The sequence below is a fragment of the Pristiophorus japonicus genome, chromosome 9 (genome assembly GCF_044704955.1).
Source record: "Pristiophorus japonicus isolate sPriJap1 chromosome 9, sPriJap1.hap1, whole genome shotgun sequence".
Classification (NCBI taxonomy): Eukaryota; Metazoa; Chordata; class Chondrichthyes; family Pristiophoridae; genus Pristiophorus; species Pristiophorus japonicus.
In genome coordinates, this window is record NC_091985.1 from 228,908,405 (window position 1) to 228,933,227 (window position 24,823).

The 24,823-nt window shown below is 51.3% G+C and overlaps 1 protein-coding gene across 1 annotated transcript in view; it reads right to left on the reverse strand.

Moving 5' to 3' along the window:
• Window positions 1-24,823, reverse strand: part of LOC139274190 (AMP deaminase 3-like) — a 128,568-nt gene that overhangs the window by 66,409 nt on the left and 37,336 nt on the right. Inside the window, exons 6-9 of the mRNA XM_070891224.1 lie at window positions 19,867-20,027; window positions 16,413-16,533; window positions 15,681-15,854; window positions 12,946-13,056 (exon numbers count right to left, since the gene is read on the reverse strand). Coding sequence (XP_070747325.1) covers window positions 12,946-13,056; window positions 15,681-15,854; window positions 16,413-16,533; window positions 19,867-20,027 — 567 coding nt within the window. The remainder of the gene's footprint in view (window positions 1-12,945; window positions 13,057-15,680; window positions 15,855-16,412; window positions 16,534-19,866; window positions 20,028-24,823) is intronic.

Below are 24,823 nucleotides of genomic sequence, written 5' to 3' on the forward strand. Positions count from 1 at the left end.
ATAGATAGAGATAGACAGAGAGGGAGAGAAAGATAGACAGACAGAGAGAGAGAGAGAGAGAGACACAGAGCAAGAGAGAGGCAGACTGAGAGAGAAAGAGAGATGGAGAGACAGAGACAGAGCAAGAGAAAGACGGAGAAAGACAGAGAGAAACAGACAGAGAGAGAGAGACAGAGACAGACAGACACAGGTAGAGACAGGGAGAAAGAAAGACAGAGACAGAGAGTGAAAGAGAGAGAGAGAGAGAAAGTGAGTGAAAGAAAGAGAGAGAGAGACAGAGAGTGAGAAAGAGACAGAGAGACAGAGAGAGAACGAGAGAGAACGAGAGAGAGCAAGAGCGAGTGAGAGAGAGATAAAGCGAGAGAGAGCAAGCGAGAGAGAGAGAGCGAGTGACAGAGCGAGAGAGACACACACAAGCTCACTGAGATAGAGAGAGATAGAGACAGACAGAGAGAGAGACAGAGAGACAGCGAGAGCGAGAGAGAGAGAGACAGACAGACAGAGAGAGAGAGAGACAGAGAGAGTGACAGAGAGAGTGACAGAGAGACAGGGAGAGAGAAAGTGAGAGAGAGAGAGAGAGCAAGAGACAGAGACAGAGAGAGAGACAGAGCGAGAGACAGAGAGAGAGCGAGAGACAGAGACAGAGAGAGAGCGAGAGAGAGAGAGAGGGCGAGAGACAGAGAGAGAGCGAGAGACAGAGAGAGAGAGCGAGAGCGAGAGACAGAGAGAGAGCAAGAGAGAGACAGAGAGAGCGATAGACAGAGAGACACACATACAGAGAGAGAGAGACAGAGAGACAGAGAGAAAGAGAGAGAGAGTCAGAGAGAGACAGAGAGAGAGAGAGACAGAGAGGGAGTCAGAGAGAGAACAAGAGATAACGAGTGAGAGCGAGAGAGAGCGAGAGAAAGCGCGAGACAGAGCGAGAGAGCACACACACACACTGAGATAGAGAGAGATAGAGACAGAGAGAAAGAGAGACAGAGAGACAGAGAGAGCGAGAGACAGACAGAGAGAGAGAGACAGACAGACAGAGAGAGAGAGAGACTGAGCGAGTGACAGAGAGAGTGCAAGAGAGACAGAGAGAGAGACAAGGAGAGAGGGAGAGACAGAGAGAGACAGAGAGAGAGAGAGACAGAGACAGAGAGAGAGCGAGAGACAGAGAGCAAGAGACAGAGAGAGAGAGATAGCGAGAGACAGAGAGAGAGAGCGAGAGACAGAGAGACACACATACAGAGACAGACAGAGAGACAGAGAGAGAGAGACAGAGAGAGAGAGAGAGAGGGAGACAGAGAGAGAACAAGAGAGAACGAGGGAGAGAGACAGGGAGAGAGAAAGGGAGAGATAGGGAGAGAGAGAGAGAGAGAGCGAGAGACAGAGACAGAGAGAGAGCGAGAGATAGAGCGAGGGCGAGAGACAGAGAGGGAGCGAGAGACAGAGAGAGAGAGCGAGAGCGAGAGACAGAGAGAGAGCAAGAGAGAGACAGAGAGAGCGATAGACAGAGAGACACACATACAGAGAGAGACAGAGAGATAGAGAGAAAGAGAGAGTCAGAGAGAGACAGAGAGAGAGAGAGACAGAGAGGGAGTCAGAGAGAGAACAAGAGATAACGAGTGAGAGCGAGAGAGAGCGAGAGAAAGCGCGAGAGACAGAGCGAGAGAGCACACACACACACTGAGATAGAGAGAGATAGAGAGAGAGAGAGAAAGAGAGAGAGAGAGAAAGTGAGTGAAAGAAAGAGAGAGAGAGACAGAGAGGGAGAGAGTGAGAGGCAGACAGAGAGAGACAGAGAAAGAGACACACATGGAAAGAGAGAGAGAGAGAGAGAGAGAGACAATGAGCGAGAGACAGAGAGACCCAGTGTAATGTCTGTAAGCTTGTCATGTTTGTAGCTCCACACTGTGGATGTGGACGTATTGTGTACTGCAACTATAGAGTTAATAATTAACAGAAGCAGCAGCTCCGGTGGCTTGTGAGAGAGCTGCCTGCCATGTTAGAAAGCTGTGTGTGCTGTGCTCTGTGAATATAATCACATTTAGCGATGAGATGGGATTTTTCGGATGATTTAAAGCTGAAATTTTGTTGGTGAAGGATTCAGCCAGCCGACAGAGAGACTTTGGAAGCTTCTGTCTTTGGAAAAAGCTACAAAATCCGAGGTAAAATACAGCACACGGTGTGAGCAGCTAGAGATTAAAATGGCAGCACCGCAGGTGTAATGGGATATTTGGGTGAATATAGGTATGACCGGGAATGTTTTAAAGTGTATGTGGATCGGCTAGAAATGTACTTCACTGCAAATAACATAATCGAAGTTCCAGACAATGCAGTCCCGAATCAGGCGATCTTCTTATCTGCAGCTGGACCGGAATTGTTTGAAACCCTTGTAAATCTGCTTGTGTCTGACGAGCCAAAGGACACAACACTTAAAGAGATTTTAACAAAACTGGAGCAGCACTATAACCCCAAACCATTAGAAATTGCTGAAAGCTATCATTTCGGGATATGGAATCAAATATCTGATGAAAGTATCAGTGATTACATTGTAGCATTAAAAAAGCTATCGATGCACTGTAATTTCCGAAACTTTCAAAACCGAGCATTGTGGGATGGTTTTGTTTGTGGGGTGAAAAATGATGCCATCAGAAGAAAGTTATTGACGACGGATGACTTGACTTTTGAGATTGCTTGTCAGACAGCGAGGTCGATGGGCATGGCCAATCAATATTCCCGAGAATTTCATAATAATTACTGTCATCGGCCAACCGAGGTGAATCGCCTGCAGATTCAAAGTAAAAGACGGTTGGGGCCCAAAGTCTCAGAAACTGGAAATGCTAACAGAGCGTCGAAGTCGTGCTATAGGTACCTGGGACAACACATTGCTCAAAGTTGTCCATACGTGAAGGCAGAGTGTTTCCTCTGCAGAAAGACTGGGCATCTTGCGAAGGCATGCCGACTGAAGGGTAAACCAGCGTTTAAAGCTATGAGTCCAGTTTTCAAAGCGATCAGTAGAAATCCCCAGAGACTACATAGCATGGAAGAACAACAACAGGACGAGGAGATGTTAGAGTTACATGTCATCAGGAGCATGAGGTTAACGGACAGCGATTCGGAAAGCATCAAAATCCACATAGATGTTGCGGGATTCAAGATACCAATGGAAATCGACACGGGTGCATCCATGAGTGTAGTACCGGAAGCGTTATACCTCGACAAATTGCATGAGTTCCCATTGGAGAAGGCCAAGATAAAGCTGCTCGGGAGAGAAAATTCCTGTGGTCGGTCGTATCACCATACTGGCGAAATATAAGGATCAATTTCAGAACTTGTCTCTAATAGTAGTGAAAGGAGATAAGTCTGCCTTACTAGGAAGAAATTGGTTGAGATCACTGAAGCTGGATTGGAGTAAGATTTTCCGTGTGGAAGCGAGATTTTCATCAACGGATGAAGTTATCAAGAAGTATCCGAAGGTGTTCACGAAATGGGCAGTCCGGTCCAAGGCTTCAAGGCGAGTGTCAGGGTACAGAAGGATGCTAGATCGGTTTACTACAAGCCGCATTCCGTACCATATGCACTCAAGGAGAAAGTTGAGCAAGAACTCAAAAGACGAGAGACTGAGAACATTATTTATAAGATAGATCGATGTAATTGGGCTACACCCATTGTTGTTGGTAAGGTAAGTCTGATGGTAAGGTAAGATTGCGTGGTGATTATAAAATAACCATAAACCAGGTTCTAGAGGGTAATGTCCCCAATACATTTACGAATGCTTACTCACAGCTTGAACTAGATGAGGAATCCAAGTCATGCTTGACTATAAATATTCATCTAGGCCTATATCAATTTAATAGGCTACCGTTTGGAGTGTCTTCCGCCCCTGCCATATTCGAAGGGGTGATGAACCAGATTTTGCAAGGTATTGAAGGGGTAGTATGTTATTTGGATGACATACTAATTTCAGCACCAAATAGGCAAATTCATAATAACATATTGAATGAAGTCCTCAAACGGCTAGTGAAGCACAGAGTACGAGTGCCTGCTCAGTGGAGTACTTAGGGTACAGAGTAGACAAAGATGGTGTGCATCCAACCATGGAAAAATTGGATGCAATTAGAAATGCACCCACTCCCAGGAATGTCACTGAACTTCGTTCATTCTTAAGTCTTTTGAACTATTATGGGAAGTTCCTACCAAATTTGGCTACAGTGTTACAACCACTGAATAAACTATTGAAAAAACAGGTCCATTGGAAGTGGTCAAAAGAATGCGATACAGCATTCAAGAAGTGTAAAAGCAAATTGGTAGAGAGCACCATGTTCACTATGACATATCTAACGAGATTAAGCTAGCATGTGATGCCTCTCCGTATGGAGTTGGGGCAGTAATCTCTCATGTATCATGTAGTGGGGAGGAGAGACCAATTGCTTTTGCTTCACGCACTCTCAGTACCAGTGAGAGTAATTATGCGCAAATTGAAAGGGAAGCTTTGGCATTAATTTTTGGGGTCAAGAAGTTCCACAAATACTTGTATGGTCGTAAGTTTACCATCGTTAAGGACCATAAGCCCCTAACAGCAATCCTCCATCCAAAGTCCCCAGTTCCAACATTAGCTGCAGCCAGAATGCAGAGATGGGCTTTGATTTTGTCAGCATATACATATGATATTGAATACTGATGATCAGCTGATCACAGTAATGCTGATGCAATGTCTAGATTGCCTTCCCCATCACAAGTTACACCCGATAGGGAAGAAGTGTTTTATTTTTCATATATTGATGAACTGCCAGTCACAGCTGAAGAGATTGGTAGAACAACCAAACGTGACCCAGTGATGTCAAAGGTGTATGAGTATATTGCAAATGGCTGGCCAAAACAGGTAACAGACAGAGATATTCATCCATTCTTCATTCGTAGGAATGAATTATCAGTCGATAAAGATTGTATCATGTGGGGTACAAGAGTGGTTATACCAAATAAATTCAGGTCCAAATTATTAGGAGACCTCCATGACCAGCACCTGGGAATGTGCTTGACCAAGAGTTTGCAAGCAGTTATTTATGGTGACCAAGTCTTGATAAAGATATAGAGTACATTGTGAGTCAGTGTACGACATGTCAATCGGTAAGCCAGCAACCACCACCAGTACCATTACAGCCATGGAAATGGCCTCCCAGGGTGTGGCAAAGGCAACATATTGATTTTGCTGAGTTAGAAGGACATCAATTGTTCATTGTGATTGATAGCCATTCGAAGTGGGTCGAGGTGTTCACAATGTGGAAAATAACAAGTAAAATATTGGACATTTTACGAAGATTATTTTCTTCATTTGGTCTCCCAGAAGAAATTGTTTCGGATAATGGACCACAATTTCATTCCGAAGAATTGGCACAGTTCATGAGCAAAAATGGTGTGAAACATACCAAGGTTCCAGCGTACCATCCTGCTACGAATGGTGCAGCAGAGCGCACTGTACAAATTGTAAAACGTGCCCTCATAAAACAAATGTTAGATCCAAATCCGAAGAAACAACAGTTGTCATTGGATCACAAATTGGCTAATTTTCTGATTATATATCGAAATACTCCTCATACAACTACTGGTAGAACACCAGCAGAGTTGTTTCTCAAATGACAGCCACGAACCAGATTCTCGTTGTTAAAACCAAATTTGGCACAGTCCGTAGAAGAGACACAATTAAGACAGAAAGAGAATCATGATGGAGGTAGAGTAAAAGAGAGAAGTGTGAAATTAAACCAGAAGGTGAGAGTGAAGGACCATCACCATAAATGGGTAAAGTGGTTACCAGGAAGAGTGGTGAAGATATGTGGTCCTCGCACATATTTGGTAAAGATGTTTGATAATGGACAGGTTAGGTTTGTTCATATTGATCATATTTTACCTACAGACACGGAAGGAGTTGAAGGTGGGAATGATTCAATTATTTCTGACTCATCAGATAGTTTTGATACACCAGTAGCAAATCCTAAATCCAATGTACTGGAAACAAATCCAGGAGAGAATCAGAATGAAAGTCTGAGTCCGAGTCAGGAAAATAAAGACCCTGAAGTTAGAGTGAGTTCAAATGAAAATCAAGGAAATTCCATGGAGGAAAACGTTCCTCAGGATGAGCCTCAAATGAGTTTAGATTCGACACCATGTTTGGAAGGTTCTGTTACATAGAAACATAGAAACATAGAAAATAGGTGCAGGAGTAGGCTATTCGGCCATTCTAGCCTGCACCGCCATTCAATGAGTTAATGGCTGAACATGTAACTTCAGTACCCCATTCCTGCTTTCTCGCCATACCCCTTGATCCCCCTAGTAGTAAGGACTACATATAACTAAGAGCGAAGGTATTCTCTTCGAATCAGAAAACAAGTGGTTAAGTTAAATTTGTAAATATGGAAAAAAAATAAGTCTATATCCTGTGTTATGTATAAACATGAAAGTTATGTATGATGTTTGTTATAATAACTTCTTCATTAAGGAGGGAGAAGTGTAATGTCTGAAAGCTTGTAATGTTTGTAGCTCCACACTGTGGATGTGGACATATTGTGTACTGCAACTACAGAGTTAATAACTAAACAGAACCAGGCATGTTCCGGAGGCTTTCAAGAGAGCTGCCTGCCATGTTAGGAAGCTGTGTGTGCTGTGCTCTGTGAATATATCACACCCAGAAAAGAGAGAGTGAGACAGCAAGAGAGACAGAGGGAGACACAAAGGGAGAGAGAGTGGGAGAAAGAGAGACAGAGAGAGGGAGAGAATGTACATCAGAAAGAGTAACAGAGGGAGAAAAGCAGAGATAGAGAAATAGAGATAAGAGATGGAGAGAATGAGAAACAGAGATAGAGGTAGACAATGATAGAAACAGACAGAAAGTGAAATACAGAGAGAGAGAGAGAGAGCGAGAGAGAAACAGGGTGAATTAGGACAGAGAGGGAGGGAGACGGAGAGTGTGATGTGGAGAGGGAGTCAGTGTCCCAGTTAATATAGAAAGTATCTGTCATGTATTCAACTATCATTGTAACCCATGTATAGCTGACCTAAGTTGTATACCTTGAGAACATTGAACTTGTGGGAGACACTCCTAACCTGGACTTTCAGGTATAAAAGGGGAAGCTCCACCCACCTTCATCACTTGAGGTCTTGGTAATAAAGGTAACTGGTCACAGAGTGACCTTTTCTCAAGTATGGGCCTCGTGCGCATTTATACTCTATAGTAAGGATATATCATTGGCGACGAGAAACTGGGATTTAAACCACGCGAGCATGGCCACTAGCAGCACAGAAGAGAGGTACTGTGTTGGTGATGATTGGGACAACTTTATTGACAGACTACAGCAAAGTTTTGTCACTAAGGAATGGTTGGGACAGGATTCGGCCGACAAACGCAGGGCTCATCTCCTGACGGTTTGTGGATCCAGAACGTACTCCCTGATCAAGGATCTTCAAGCGCCAGAGAAACCGGCGGACAAGACGTTCGAAGAGCTCAGTAAGTTGATCGGGGAACACTTTAAACCGGCGAGCAGCATGCACATGGCGAGACACCGCTTTAACACGCACCGGCAGCGAGAAGAGCAAAGCGTTCCAGACTTTGTGGCACATCTCCAGCGACTGGCGAGCCTATGTAAGTTCCCAGATGCATGCAGAGTGGAGATGCTGTGAGACTTTTTTATTGAGGGCATCGTGCACGCTGGGGTTTTCAGGAAACTGATTGAGACCAAAGACTTGGCCTTGGAAGCGGCGGCTCTGATAGCCCAGACATTTATCTCAGGGGAGGAAGAGACCAGAATGATGTATGACAAAAATCTTGGCTCAAATGCGGCAAACGACCAGGGAGTCAACATTGTTAATGCGGCACGCATTTCTCTAGGCAGACAAGGGTAATCGGACATACCCCAGCATGTAGTCGAACCTAAAGGGGGAATGCAACAGAGACAATGGCTAGCTGAATGGCAATTCATGACATCGCAATGGACAATGCAGCCAGTAATGGGGCCATCAACACTTGTTAATGGTGCGCTTAAGGACAGTTACAGAGACAGTCAGAGACGATCGACTGGTAATGGACCTTTTGTTTCCAACAACGGGGCCTCCAGTTCATGCTGGAGGTGTGGAGGCAAACACCCAGCCAGAGCTTGCAGGTATCAGCAATATACCTGCAGAAACTGCAACGTCAGCGGTCACTTGGCGCGTATGTGCAGGAAGCCTGCAGCCAGGTTGATGTACGAGGAGGACGGGCCCGATGTAAGCCCTACGAGGCCAAATGAATACTGGGGGAAATCGCTGGAAGCTGAAGTTCAGCGAGTTCATGTGGAGCACATATAGGGTTCATATACCAGGACGCCACCGATAATGATGAAAGTGCTCCTCAATGGCATTCCAGTATTAATGGAGCTAGACACGGGGGCCAGCCAGTCCCTGATGAGTATCAAACAGTTCGAAAGGTTGTGGGTATCCAAGGCCAGGAGGCCAAAATTATTGCTGATTGACGCACACCTACAGACATATACAAAGGAGATCATTCCGGTGCTAGGCAGCGTCACGGTAGTCATGACCCACAAAGATTCGGAGAACAGGTTGCCACTCTGGATTGTCCCGGGGGATGGTCCCACACTATTGGGGAGGAGTTGGCTTGCTGTCATGAACTGAAAATGGGGTGATGTCAATGCAATTTCCTCTGTGGAGCGAGTATCATCCTCACAGGTCCTGGACAAATTTAACTCATTATTTCAACCCGGCATCGGCACTTTCATGGGGGCCAAGGTAGTGATTCACATAAACCCGGACGCCAGGCCAGTACACCACAAGGCCAGAGCGGTGCCGTACGTGATGCGGGAAAAGATAGAATGCGAATTGGACCACCTGCTGAGGGAAGGCATCATCTCACCAGTCGAATTCAGTGACTGGGCGAGCCCGATTGTGCCGGTGCTCAAGGCGGATGGGTCGGTCAGGATATGTGGCGATTACAAGGCCACCATCAATCGGGTGTCACTCCAAGACCAGTAACCGCTACCGAGAGTGGAGGACCTCTTTGTGACGCTATCCGGAGGCAAACCTTTTTCAAAATTGGACCTGACCTTAGCTTACATGACCTAGGAGCTGGCGAGTGAGTCGAAGAAGCTGACCACCATCACGACACACAAGGTGTTGTTTGAGTACAACAGATGTCCGTTCGGGATTCGCTCGGCCACCGCGATCTTTCAGCGAAATATGGAAAGTCTCCTCAAGTCGATTCCAAGGACGGTGGTTTTTCAAGACGACATCCTCATCACGGGTCGCGATACTGAAGAACACCTCCACAACCTGGAGGAGGTGCTGCGCAGACTGGACCGAGAAGGGCTGCGACTGAAAAAGGCGAAGTGCGTATTCTTAGCTCAAGAGATAGAATTCTGGGGATGAGGGTAGCAGCAGATGGGATCAGACCTACTGCGTCCAAAACGGAAGCGGTCCAGAGAGCACCCAGACCCTGTAACACGACGGAGTTGCATTCGTTCCTGGGGCTCCTGAACTATTTTGGTAACTTTCTTCCCAAATTGAGCACACTGTTAGAGCTACTACACGTGCTCCTACGCAAAGGTCGCGATTGAGTCTGGGGGGACAGCCAGGAAAGGGCTTTTGATAGAACACACAATTTGTTATGCTCCAACAAACTGTTAACGTTATATGACCTGTGTAAGAAACTTGTCTTAGTGTGCGATGCATCGTCCTATGGGGTCGGGTGTGTGTTGCAGCATGTGAATGCTAATGGTCAGTAACAGACGGTAGCTTATGCCTCCAGATGTCTGTCCCAGGCAGAAAGGGGCTATGGGATTGTAGAAAAGGAAGCGCTTGCATGTGTATATGCAGTAAAAAAAAATGCACCAGTAACTGTTTGGCAGGAAATTTGAGCTGGAGACAGATCACAAACCCCTATCGTCCCTTTTGGCCGACAATAAATGCGAATGCATCGGCCCGCATACAGAGGTGGGCACTCACGTTAGCCGTCTATGACTAGACAATTCGGCACAGACCGGGCACTGAAAACTGCGCCGATGCACTCAGCAGGCTCCCACTAGCCACCACTGAGGGGGCTACCGAGCATGCTGCTGAGATGGTCATGGCTGTTGAAGCTTTCGAAAGTGAAGGCTCACCCGTGACAGCCCGTCAGATTAAAGTCTGGACCAATAAAGACCCGCTACTGTCTTTAGTTAAGAAATGTATCCTGAATGGGGACTGGGCAGCCACGTACAGGGCATGCCCTGAGAAATTTAAGCCATTTCACAGGCGCAGGGATGAACTCTCGATTCAGGCCGATTGCCTACTGTGGGGAAACCGAGTAGTCATGCCCCAGATGGGCAGAGAGGTGTTCATCAGAGAACTCCACAATGGGCACCCGGGCATTGTCATGATGAAGGCAATTGCCAGGTCACATGATTGATGGCCAGGGATAGATGCAGACCTGGAACTTTGTGTTCACAGGTGCAACACGTGTGCTCAGCTGGGCAATGCACCCAGGGAAGCCCCCCTTAGCCCCTGGTCCTGGCCCGCCAAGCCATGGTCACGCATCCATGTGGACTACGCAGATCCTTTCACGGGAAAAATGTTTTTAGTTGTAGTAGACGCCTACTTCAAATGGATTGAGTGTGCCATTTTAAATTCAAGCACATCCTCTGCCACGGTAGAAAGTCTACGGGCAATGTTCGCCGCCCACAGTGTACCGGACATCTTGGTCAGCGACAATGGCCCGTGCTTCACAAGCACTGAATTCCAGGACTTCATGGCAGGCAATGGAATTAACCATGTCAGAACGGCACCGTTCAAGCCGGCCTCAAACGGCCAGGCAGAACGAGCAGTGCAGATAATCAAACAGGGGATGCTCAGAATCCAAAGGGGTTCCCTACAAAGCCGCTTATCACGCCTCCTGTTGGCCTATAGATCCCGACCACACTCGCTCACAGGGGTTCCACCCGCAGAGCTGCTAATGAAAAGGACGCTCAAAACCAGGTTATCCCTTATACACCCTACTATGAATGAAATTGTTAAGAGCAGGCATCAGTCACAATGTGACTACCATGACAGGAATGCGAGGGCGCGATGTATTGATGTAAATTACCCTGTTTTTGTCCTTAATTACGCTGCAGGGCCCAAATGGCTCGCAGGCACTGTGATTACCAAAGAGGGGAATAGGATTCTGGTAGTTAAACTTACTAATGGACAAATCTGCCGCAAACACATGGATCAAACAAAAAGGAGGTTCAGCAACCCCATAGAAGACGCAGAGGAAGAACACGATATAGAGTTCACTCCACCACAGGTGACCGAACACCGGAACCAAAGGGAGGAGAGCCCAGTCACTGTGGGCAGTCCGGACAGGCCTGAGGCATCGCAAACAGCAGACACTCAAGCCAGCGCCCAACAACCGGAGCCCCAACTCAGGCGCTCTACAAGGGAGCGTAAACCACCAGAGAGACTTAACCTGTGATCCCGATAAGACTTTGGGGGGGGAGGTGATGTCATGTATTCAACCAGCATTGTAACCCATGTATAAACTGACCTAAGTTGTACACCTTGAGAACATTGACCACTAGGTGGTGAACTTGTGGGAGACACTCCTAACCTGGACCTTCAGTTATAAAAGGGGAAGCTCCACCCACCTTCATCACTTGAGGTTTTGGTAGTAAAGGTAACTGGTCACAGACTGACCTTCTCTCAAGTATTGGCCTCGTGTGCATTTATACCGTATAGTAAGGACCTATCAGTATCACATCACCCAGAGCCACAGTGCGAGAGTGAAGCAAGCAAGACAGTGGCAAATATCCCGGAGCGCTTCACACACAATCGACAGCAATGTTGGAAAGGCAAGGGACTGACACAGAGAGGCAGAGAGGCGGGAGGCGGGTGGGGGGGGGCGGTGAAGGGAAGAGGCACAGGGAGAGTAACATGGTGTGGGAGAGAGGAAGGGACACAGACAGAGAGCAGGCGAGAGGTGTGGGAACGGTCCCCGGTCTACGCAGCACCTGCCATTCAGGTCCCGTGCCTGCAACAGAGACGCGTGTCTGGGCTAGAGAGAGAGAGGGGGGGAGATGGGGAGATGGGGAGGCAGAGAGATAGGGAGAGGGGGGGAGGTGGAAATAGAGACAGAGAGAGGGCGGGGGTTGGGGGGGAGAGAGAGTGAGAGAGAGCGAGAGCGAGAGCGGGGGGAGAGAGAGAGAGAGAGAGAGAGTGGGGGGAGGGGGAGATAGAGAGAGAGACAGAGGGGGAGAGAGAGAGAGGGTGGGAGGGGGAGAGGGGGAGATAGAGAGAGAGAGAGAGAGAGAGAGAGGGGGAGGGGGAGGGAGAGAGAGAGAGAGAGAGAGGGGGAGGGAGAGATCGAGAGAGAGAGGGTGGGAGGGGGAGATAGATAGAGAGAGAGAGAGAGGGTGGGAGGGGGAGATAGAGAGAGAGAGAGAGAGAGAGAGAGAGGGGGGGAGGGAGAGATCGAGAGAGCGAGGGTGGGAGGGGGAGATAGATAGAGAGAGAGAGAGAGGGTGGGAGATAGAGAGAGAGGGGGGGAGGGAGAGATAGATAGAGAGAGAGGGGGAGGGAGATAGAGAGAGAAGGGGAGGGGAGAGAGAGAGAGGGTGGGAGGGAGAGAGAGAGAGAGAGTGGGAAGGAGAGAGAGAGTGGGAAGGAGAGAGAGAGTGGGAGGGGTAGATAGTGAGAGAGAGGGAGGGGCAAGGGGAGTGGGGAGAGATAGAGGGGATGGGGTGAAAGAGAGAGGGTGGGAGGGAGAGAGAGAGAGAGAGAGAGAGAGCGAGAGAGGGGGGTGGCAGGGAGAGGAGGGGTGAAGAGAGAGAGAGAGCTGAGCAAGAGAGAGTGAGAGAGAGAGAAAGAAAGGGGAGAGAGAAAGCGAGAGAGACGCGGAGAGAGAGAGAGCGCGATGGTGGTCCGCCTGGTGCTGGATGGGACCCTCGGTTACAGACCCCTCACCGGGTGTGACAGGCCGCTCTGTCTCACACTGTTGCTGGCGATCTCACACATGTCACAGGTGGTGAGTTTCCAGAACTGAGCCGCCACAGCGTATTCCTCGATCAGGGCCTCCTGTGGGGGAAAGGGCAGGGTTAGAGACCGGGGGGTAATACAGGGGGAAACACTCCCCTTCCCCCACCGCCCCTCCCCCCCCGCCCCCGATCGGGGCCTCCTGTGGGGAAAGGGCAGGGTTAGAGACCGGGCTGGGAGTGTCTCAACCCTTCTCCTCACCACTGGGAGCGGGGTCTGTGGGCGGACGGTGCCACCCCCGTAATCTCACACAAATACCCCTTCTTCAGTTGTGAACCCCGGAACCCATTGTTGGCCAGGCATTCGACTGCGGAGGCGTCACAGCCGAGCCTGATTGCCGCCCCACATCCACAAAACCCACTGACACTTTCTGGCCGGAGTCACTGGACAGCGGTCAGGAGCACAGGCCCCGGCAGATTTCAGCTCCCTCAGCACAGGCCGGGGTTGGAGCCTGGGCCTTTCCTGCTGTGTGTGTGTGTGTGGGGGGGGGGGGGGAGGGGGAGGCGGTCTCAGTCCCACACTGGGTGTGAGATCAGGCTAACTCAGCATAGGCCGGGGTTGGAGCCTGGGACTTTCCTGCTGTGTGCGTGTAGGAGGGGGTCTCAGTCCACACTGGGTGTGAGATCAGGCTAACTCAGCACAGGCCGGGGTTGAAGCCTGGGCCTTTCCTGCTCATTGTGTGTGTGTGTGTGTAGGGGGGGTCTCAGTCCCACACTGGGTGTGAGATCAGGCTAACTCAGCACAGGCCGGGGTTGAAGCCTGGGCCTTTCCTGCTCAGTGTGTGTGTGTGTGTGTAGGGGGGGTCTCAGTCCCACACTGGGTGTGAGATCAGGCTAACTCAGCACAGGCCGGGGTTGAAGCCTGGGCCTTTCCTGCTCAGTGTGTGTGTGTGTGTGTGTAGGGGGGGTCTCAGTCCCACACTGGGTGTGAGATCAGGCTAACTCAGCACAGGCCGTGGTTGAAGCCTGGGCCTTTCCTGCTCAGTGTGTTTGTGTGTGTGTGTAGGGGGGGTCTCAGTCCCACACTGGATGTGAGATCAGGCTAACTCAGCACAGGCCCGGGATGAAGCCTGGGACTTTCCTGCTGTGTGTGTGTGTGTGTGTGTGTGTGTGTGCGGGGGAGGGGAGGAAGGGGTGTTCAGTACATAGGATTATATTACGCAGGATATACAGCACAGAAACAGGTCTTTCGGACCAACCACTCCATGCCGGCGTTTATGCTCCACTCAAGTCTCCTCCCGTCTTTCCTCATCTAACTCTATCACCGTAACCCTCTATTCCTTTCACCCTCTTGTACGTGTCCAGTTTCACCTTAACTGCATCTACACGATTTGCTGTGGCAGCGAGTTCCACATTCTCACCGCTCTCTAGGTAAAGAAGTTTCTCCTGAACTCCCCATTGGATTTCTTGGTGACTATCTTAAATCCATGGCCTCTGGTTATGCTCTTCCCCGCAAGTGGAAATATTCTCTCTGTAGCCACTCTGTCAAACCCTTTCATAATTTTAAAGACGTCAACTTGGTCACCATTTAGTTGCGTCAGCTGTGGCTCTCGCCTCTAAGTCAGAAGGTTGTGGATTCAAGACCCACTCCAGGGACTGGAGCACAAACATCTACGCTGATACTCCCAGAGCAGTACTGAGGGAGTGCTGCACTGTCGGAGGGGCAGTGTTGAGGGAGTGCTGCAATGTCGGAGGGGCAGTGTTGAGGGAGTGCTGCAATTTCGGAGGGGCAGTACTGAGGGAGCGCTGCATTGTCGGAGGGGCAGTACTGAGGGAGCACCGCACTGTCGGAGGTGCAGTACTGAGGGAGCGCTGCACTGTCGGAGGGGCAGTACTGAGGGAGCGCCGCACTGACGGAGGGGCAGTACTGAGGGAGTGCTGCACTGTGGGAGGGGCAGTACTGAGGGAGCACCGCACTGTTGGAGGGGCAGTACTGAGGGAGTGCCGCACTGTCGGAGGGGCAGTACTGAGGGAGCGCTGCACTGTCGGAGGGGCAGTACTGAGGGAGCGCCGCACTGCTGGAGGGGCAGTACTGAGGGAACGCCGCACTGTCGGAGTGGCAAAATTGAGGGAGCGTTGTACTGTCGGAGGGTCAGTACTGAGGGAGCGTTGTACTGTCGGAGATGCCATCTGTCGGATGAGACATTAAACCGAGGCCCCGCCTGCGCTCTCAGGTGGACGTAAAAGATCCCATGGCACTATTTCGAAGAAGAGCAGGGGAGTTATCCCCGGTGTCCTGGGGCTAATTATTATCCCTCAATCAATATAACAAACACAGATTATTTGGGTCTTTATCACATTGCTGTTTGTGGGAGCTTGCTGTGCACAAATTGACTGCCACGTTTCCCACATTACAACAGTGACTACACTCCAAAAGTACTTCATTGGCTGTAAAGCGCTTTGAGATGTCCAGTGGTCGTGAAAGGCGCTATATAAATGCAAGTCTTTCTTTGTTCTTGCAACAGAAAGGAGGCCCAGCCTGTTCATCCTTTCCTGAAATGTATACCCTCGCATTTCTGGTATCATCCTGTAAATATTCTCCACATCCTCTCCGGTGCCTCTCAATCCTTTTTCTAATATGGCAACCTGTACACAGTACCACACCGTGCAACCAAGCCGGTTTGACTTGCAATCCACTTCTCCTGTCTCGGAGCCTTTGGCACAAACCTTGGTGAAGTGGAAGAGCAGGGGGTCATCAGTGGAGAGAGAGAGCATCAGGCCGGTCTGAAAGAGTTGGTAAAAGGGGCTCAGCTCGTACTCCAGAAACAGGCTGTTGTTGCTCAATGGCGACATTGCGATCGGGATCTGCGCCAAGTAATAGAGGTACTGGAGAGCAGGATCCTGAGAGAGAGAGGTAAAGAGACTGGTGAAAATATTACCCCAACAGTGTGTCCCCCACTTTATACCCAGTGTCAGCATCGAGTGCTCCCAGGGCAGGTACAGCACGGGTTAGATACAGTGTAGGGCTCCCTCTACATTACCCTGACAGTGTGTCCCCACTTTATACCCAGTGTCAACATCGAGTGCTCCCAGGGCAGGTACAGCACGGGTTAGATACAGTGTAGGGCTCCCTCTACATTACCCTGACAGTGTGTCCCCACTTTATACCCAGTGTCAGCATCGAGTGCTCCCAGGGCAGGTACAGCACGGGTTAGATACAGTGTAGGGCTCCCTCTACATTACCCTGACAGTGTGTCCCCACTTTATACCCAGTGTCAGTATCGAGTGCTCCCAGGGCAGGTACAGCACGGGTTAGATACAGTGTAGGGCCCCCTCTACATTACCCCTGAAGCTGTGCTAACCCAGCATTGATGTATTGTTCTCTGTTCCTCCTCCTGCCTCTTTCTACCAGCGGTGCCCCTGGATTTAGCGAAGACTCCCTTGTGCTGGGACACTCACCTTTTTGAGCCGGAGCCCATGCGAGATGTTGTCCGCAGTCAAGAATCCATCGACCAGGTGTGTGTGGGACCCGGCCTCTCCGCAGTGTGGCCGGTACAGGAAGGTGTTCATCCCGCGCTCCCTAGTGAAAGGAAAACTGAGGCGTCAAATCCCGCCGATCACTGGATTCCGACAATGGCTGCCCCTCTTTCCACATACTCTCTCGTCCCTGAAGATGCTGATCCCCTGTGGCCCAGAGTTCAGACGTGGTGAGTGGGCACACTTCGAGTGTGTGCCTGACTGGTGAATATAGGCAGGCTGTCGGGCCATGGGGGGCATCGCAAGCTCGCTGTACACACACACACACTCGCCTCCCACACACACACTCACGCCCCACACACACACTCTCATGCCCCACACACACACTCTCACGCCACACACACACACTCTCACGCCCCACACACACACACTCACGCCACACACACACTCTCACGCCCCACACACACACACTCTCAAGCCCCACACACACACTCGCGCCCCACACACACACACTCACGCCACACACACACTCTCACGCCCCACTCACACACTCTCGCGCCCCACACACACTCTCTCACGCCACACACACACACACTCACGCCCCACACACACACACTCACGCCACACACACACTCTCACGCCACACACACACACTCACGCCACACACACACTCTCACGCCACACACACACTCTCACGCCCCACACACACACTCACGCCACACACACACTCTCACGCCCCACACACACACACTCACGCCACACACACACTCTCACACCACACACACACACACTCATGCCACACACACACTCTCACGCCCCACACACACACACTCACGCCCCACACACACACACTCGCGCCCCACACACACTCTCTCACGCCACACACACACACACTCACGCCCCACACACACACACTCACGCCACACACACACTCTCACGCCACACACACACTCTCACGCCCCACACACACACTCACGCCACACACACACTCTCACGCCCCACACACACACTCTCACGCCCCACACACACACACTCACGCCCCACACACACACTCACGCCCCACACACACACTCTCACGCCCCACACACACACACTCACGCCACACACACACTCTCACGCCACACACACACTCTCACACCCCACACACACACTCTCACACCCCACACACACACTCTCACGCCCCACACACACACTCACGCCACACACACACTCTCTCACGCCACACACACACTCTCACGCCCCACACACACACTCACGCCACACACACACTCTCACGCCACACACACACTCTCACGCCCCACACACACACACTCACGCCACACACACACTCTCACGCCCCACACACACACACTCACGCCCCACACACACACACTCACGCCCCACACACACACTCTCACGCCCCACACACACACTCACGCCACACACATACTCTCACGTCCCACACACACACTCACGCCACACACACACTCTCACGTCCCACACACACACTCACGCCACACACACACTCTCACGTCCCACACACACACTCACGCCACACACACACTCTCACGCCCCACACACACACACTCACGCCCCACACACATTCTCACGCCCCACACACACACACTCACGCCACACACACACTCTCACGCCCCACACACACACTCTCACGCCACACACACACACTCTCACGCCACACACACACTCTCACGCCCCACACACACACACTCACGGCCCACACACACACTCTCACGCCACACACACACACTCTCACGCCACACACACACTCTCACGCCCCACACACACTCACTCACGCCCCCACACACACACTCTCACGCCCCACACACTCACGCCCCACACACACACTCTCACGCCCCACACACACCCTCTCAAGCCCCACACACACACTCTCACGCCACACAGACACACTCACGCCCCACACACACACTCTCAAGCCCCACACACACACTCTCACGCCACACACACACACTCACGCCCCACACACACACTCACGGCCCACACACACTCTCACGCCCCACACACACACACTCACGCCCCACACACACACACTCACGCCCCACACACACACTCACGCCCCACACACACACTCTCACGCCCCACACACACCATCACGCCACACACACACTCTCACGCCCCACACACACACTCACGCCCCACACACACTCACGCCCCACACACACACTCACGCCCCACACAAACACTCTCACAGCCCCCACACACACTCACGCCCCACACACACACACTCTCACGCCCCACACACACACACACTCTCACGCCCCACACACACACTCTCACGCCCCACACACACACACACTCTCACGCCCCACACACACACACTCACGCCCCACACACAAACACTCATGCCCCACACACACACTCTCACGCCCCACACACACACTCTCACGCCCCACACACACTCTCACACCCCACACACACTCTCACACCCCACACACACACACACTCTCACGCCCCACACACACACACTCATGCCACACACACACACACACTCTCACGCCCCACACACACACACTCACGCCCCACACACACACACACACTCACGCCCCACACACACACTCACGCCCCACACACACACTCACGCCCCACACACACACTCACGCCCCACACACACACACTCACGCCCCACACACACACACACACTCACGCCCCACACACACACACACTCACGCCCCACACACACACTCACGCCCCAAACACACACTCACGCCCCACACACACACACACTCTCACGCCACACACACACACTCACGCCCCACACACACACACTCACACCCCACACACACACACACACACTCACGCCCCACACACTCACGCCCCACACACACACTCACGCCCCACACACACACTCACGCCCCACACACACACTCACGCCCCACACACACACACACTCTCACACCTCACACACACACTCACGCCCCACACACACACTCACGCCCCACACACACACTCACGCCCCACACACACACACACTCTCACACCACACACACACACTCACGCCCCACACACACACACTCACACACCACACACACACACACTCACGCCCCACACACACACTCACGCCCCACACACACACTCATGCCCCACACACACACACTCTCACGCCCCACACACACACACACTCTCACGCCACACACACACACTCACGCCCCACACACACACACTCACACCCCACACACACACTCATGCCCCACACACACACACACTCACACCCCACACACACACACACTCACGCCCCACACACACACTCACGCCCCACACACACACTCACGCCCCACACACACACACACACACTCACGCCCCACACACACACTCACGCCCCACACACACACTCACGCCCCACACACACACACACTCTCACGCCACACACACACACTCAAGCCCCACACCAGTTACCCTCAGCTGGAGGAATTCCAGGTACCTGCGGAGTTGGTTGAGCACTGTGATATTGCTGTACATGTAGTACTGGTAGTAACTGTAGGGTGGGTTCTTCTTTGAGGTCCAAAAAGCCGGGAGAGGGAGCTCGGGGAAAAATCCTTCATCGGTTTTGGACTCATCATCGACGCTATCAAACGCAGTCACCTGGCAAAAGTGAACATATCGTGTATAAGTCAGCCACTGAGGGAGAAATACTCAGCCCGTGAAAATATAGGTGTCATGTATTCAACTGTCATTGTAACCCATGTATAAGCTGACCTAAGTTGTATACCTTGAGAACATTGACCACATGGGGGCGAACTTGTGGGAGACACTCCTAACCTGGACTTTCAGGTATCAAAGGGGAAGCTCCACCCACCTTCATCACTTGAGGTCTTGGTAATTGTAGTGTCCTTACACTCTACTATAAATTCACACGAGGCACATACTGGCAACAAGGTCACTCTGTGACCTGAACCTTTATTCACAGGAGCAAGGAGTGATGACCCTGCGTGGGACCTCCCTTTATATACCTGGATGACCAGGTGAGGAGTGCCTCCCACAAGTTCACCCCCTGTGGTCAAGGTGTGCATTTCTCAGGTGTATACAGTGTACAGTGTTGTTATGAAGGTTACAGTTACATGAAGGTTACATACATGACATCACCTCCCTCCCCCCCCCCAACGTCTTATGGGGCCAAAGATTAAGGCTTTCAGGCGGTCGACGTTCTCTCCTGGAGCGCCGCAGTTGGGGCTCTGGTGTTTGAGCCTTGGCATGCGTCTCTGTCACCTGTGGTGATTCCGGCCTGTCCGGGCTGGCCGCAGGGACTGTGCATGCTGCTGAATGTTCTTGTTGCTCGTTCACTGGCAGTGGTGTGGGCAACATCTCATGATCTTCCTCAGGTTTCTCAGTGTCCATGCTGAATCTTTTTTTTACTTGGTCCAGATGCTTGCGGCATATCTGTTCATTGTTAAGTCTGACCACTGTGACCCTATTCCCCTCTTTGCCAAGTACAGTACCCTCAAGCCACTTGGGCCCCAAAGCTTGATTAAGAACAATTACAGGGTCATCGATTTCTATACATCTTCCCTTTGAGTTACGGTCACGGCACTCATTTTGGGACTGGCGCTTGCCCTCAACAATGTCTGACAGGACAGGATGAATGAGGGACAGCCGAGTTGTGAGTGTACGTTTCATGAGTAGTTCCGCTGGCGGGACTCCCGTGAGCGAGTGCGGTCGGGACCTGTAGGCCAGCAGGAGGCACGATAGACGGTATTGAAGGGAGGTCCTTGAATCCGGAGCATGCCCTGTTTTATGATTTGGACCGTACGTTCCGCCTGGCCATTGGAAGCTGGTTTGAAAGGCGCTGTCCTGACATGTTTGATGCCATTACCCGACATGAACTCCCAGAATTCATAGCTAGTGAAACACGGGCCGTTGTCACTAACCAGGATGTCCGGCAAGCCGTGGGTCGCAAAGACCGCACGCAGACTCTCCACAGTGGTGGATGTCGTGCACGAATTCAATATGATGCACTCGATCCGTTTCGAGTAGGCATCAACAACAATGAGGAACATTTTTCCCATGAACGGGCCCGCGTAGTCTAAGTGAATACGTGACCATGGCCTGGTGGGCCAGGGCCACGGGCTGAGTGGGCCTCCCTGGGGTCATTACCCAGCTGGGTACACGTCGTGCACCTGGGAACACAGTGTTCCAGGTCTGAATCAATTCCCGGCCACCAAACGTGTGACCGGGCAATAGCCTTCATCAGCACGATGCCTGGATGCTCGCTGTGAAGTTTCCTGATGAATGCTTCCCTTCTCTTCTGGGGCATGACTACCCGGCTGCCCCATAGCAAGCAGTCTACTTGGATGGAGAGCTCATCCATCCATCTGTGAAATGGTCTGACCTCCTCGGGGCATGCTCCGTGTGCGGGCGCCCAATCCCCAGTCAGGACATATTTCTTAATCAAGGATAGGAGGGATCTCTGTTTGTCCAGATTTTGATCTGGCGGGCTGTGATGGGGAAGCCTGCGCTGTCAAAGGCTTCAACGGCCATGACCAACTCAGCGCTTTGCTCCACTGCCCCCTCAGTGGTGGCCAGTGGGAGCCTGCTGAGCGCTTCAGCGCAATTTACGGTGCCTGGCCGGTGCCGTTTGGTGTAGTCATATGCAGCCAGCGTGAGAGCCCATCGCTGTATGCGAGCTGACGCATTGGCATTGACAGCCTTGCTGTCTGACAACAGGGATGTTAAAGGCTTGTGGTCCGTTTCTAACTCGAACCTTCTGCTCAAAAGGTTCTGGTGCATCTTTTTCACCCCGTAGACACATGCGAGTGCTTCCTTTTCAACCATCCCATATCCCTGTTCTGCTTGGGAGAGCGACCTGGAGGCATAAGTCACAGGTTGGAGTTGGCCCTCATCATTACTCTGCTGCAACACGCACCCAACCCCATAGGATGATGCATCACATGTCAAAACCAATTTCTTACAAGGGTTGTACAGAGTCAACAGTTTGTTAGAACAAAGCAGGTTCCGCGCCCGATTGAAAGCCCGTTCCTGACAGTCCCCCCAAAACCAATCGCAACCCTTACGCAGAAGCACGTGTAGCGGCTCCAACAATGTGCTGAAGTTCAGCAGAAAATTCCCGAAATAGTTCAAGAGTCCCAGAAATGAACGCAACTCTGATGTGTTGCCGGGCCTGGGCGCACAACGGATCGCCTCCGTTTTGGATTCGGTGGGCCGGATCCCGTCTGCGGCAACCCTCCTGCCCAAAAACTCGACCTCTGGGGCCAAAAACACACACTTGGACTTCTTTAGTCGCAGGCCTACCCGGTCCAGTCGGCGTAGCACCTCCTCCAGGTTGTGGAGGTGTTCCTCGGTGTCTCGACCCGTGATAAGGATGTCGTCCTGAAATACGGTTGTTCCGGGGATGGATTTGAGCAGGCTTTCCATGTTCCATTGAAAGATAGTGGCCACTGATCGAATGCCAAATGGACACCTGTTGTAGACAAACAGCCCCTTGTGCGTGGTGATGGTGGTCAGTAGCTTGGATTCTTCAGCCAGTTCCTGGATCATGTAGGCTGAAGTGAGGTCCAACTTGGTGAACAGCTTGCCGCCTGCCAGGGTGGCAAAGAGATCCTCCGCTCTCGGAAGCGGGTATTGGTCTTGTAGTGACACTCGGTTAATAGTGGCCTTGTAGTCGCCACAGATCCTGACCAAGCCATCCGTTTTTAGGACAGGGACGATGGGGCTTGCCCAGTTGCTGAATTCAACGGGCGAAATTATGCCCCCTCTTAGCAACCTGTCCAACTCACTCTCAATTTTCTCCCGCATCACATACGGCACAGCTCTGGCTTTGTGGTGCACTGGTCTGGCGTCCGGGGTGATGCGTATCACTACTTTGGTACCTTTGAAAGTCCCGACACCAGGTTGAAATAGTGACTCAAATTTCTGTAGGACCTGTGAGCATGAACTTCGCTCCACAGATGAAATGGCGTGCACATCCCCCCATTTCCAGTTCATCTTGGCTAGCCAGCGCCTCCCCAAAAGCGTGGGATTTCCCGGGACAATCCAGAGTGGCAGCCGGTTCTCTGATCCATTATGTGTGACCACCAACATTGCACTGCCTAGCACTGGGATGATCTCTTTGGTGTACGTCCGTAATTGCGTCTCAATGCGTTCTAGTTAGGGTCTGCTAGCTCTGAGTGGCCATAGTTTCTCGAATTGTTGGACACTCTGACTGGCTGGCATACCAGGATGCCGTTTAATAGGACTTTCATCATCATAGGTGGCGTTTTGGTACATGAGCTGTGGATGTTTGTCATGTGAACTCGCTAAACTTCAGCATCCATTGCTTTGACCCAAACATCAACCTGCCTTGCAGACCCCTCTTCTGGTTTATCTGCCTCGTAAATCAGCCTCACTGCGGGCTTCCTGCACATTCTGGCTAAATGTCCACTGAAATTACAATTTCTACAGATAAACAAATTCTACAAATTTCTACGGGTTTTTGTAGCATGTCTGCCCCCGCACCTCCAGCATGAGCTGAGATTGTTGTGAACAAAAGGGCTGTTACCAGGCATTCCTCTCTGATTGTCTCTTTGATTACTCTTGAGCACTCTGTTAATGGGTGTCAATGGCCCCATCCCGGGACGCATTGTCCACTGTGATGGCGTAAATGTCCGTTCAACCTGCCATTGTCTCTGTTGAGGACCCACTCTAGATTCTGTTGCTGCTTGGGTGGTCTCGAATTGCCCTTGCTTGCCTGTGGGGTTCTGAGTCGTGTTTACAATGTTAACTCCCTGATCCATCGCCATGTTGGAAGCAGAGTTGCACGCGTATATTATCTTGGTTTCCTCCTCCCCCGCCATGAAGGTCTGAGCCATCAACGCCGCTGCTTCCAAGGTCAAGTCCTTGGTCTCAATTAGCTTTCCAAAAATCCCGGCATGACCAATGCCCTCATTAAGGAAATCCCTTAACATCTCCCCCCTGCAGGCGTCTGTGAACTTACAGAGGCTGGCCAAGCGCCGAAGGTCCGCAACGAAGTCCGGTATGCTCTGTCCTTCCCGACGTCGGTGTGTATAGAATCGGTGTCGGGCCATGTGTACACTGCTCGCTGGTTTGAGGTGCTCACCGATCAGTTTGCTGAGCTCTTCAAAGTTTTGTCTACCGGCTTCTCAGGTGCGAGCAGATCTTTCATCAGCGCATACATCTTATGTCCACAGCTGGTCAGTAGATGTGCTCTTCGCTTGTCAGCCACTGCCTCTCCCAGCCAGTCCTTTGTGACAAAACTCTGCTGGAGCCTCTCAACGAAATCGTCCCAGTCCTCACCAACACAGTACCGTTCCTCTGTGCTACCGGTGGCCATTCTTGTGAGTTGTTGATTCCTGTTTCTCGTCGCCAAATGTAATGTCCTTACACTCTACTATAAATTCACACGAGGCACATTCTGCAGACAAGGT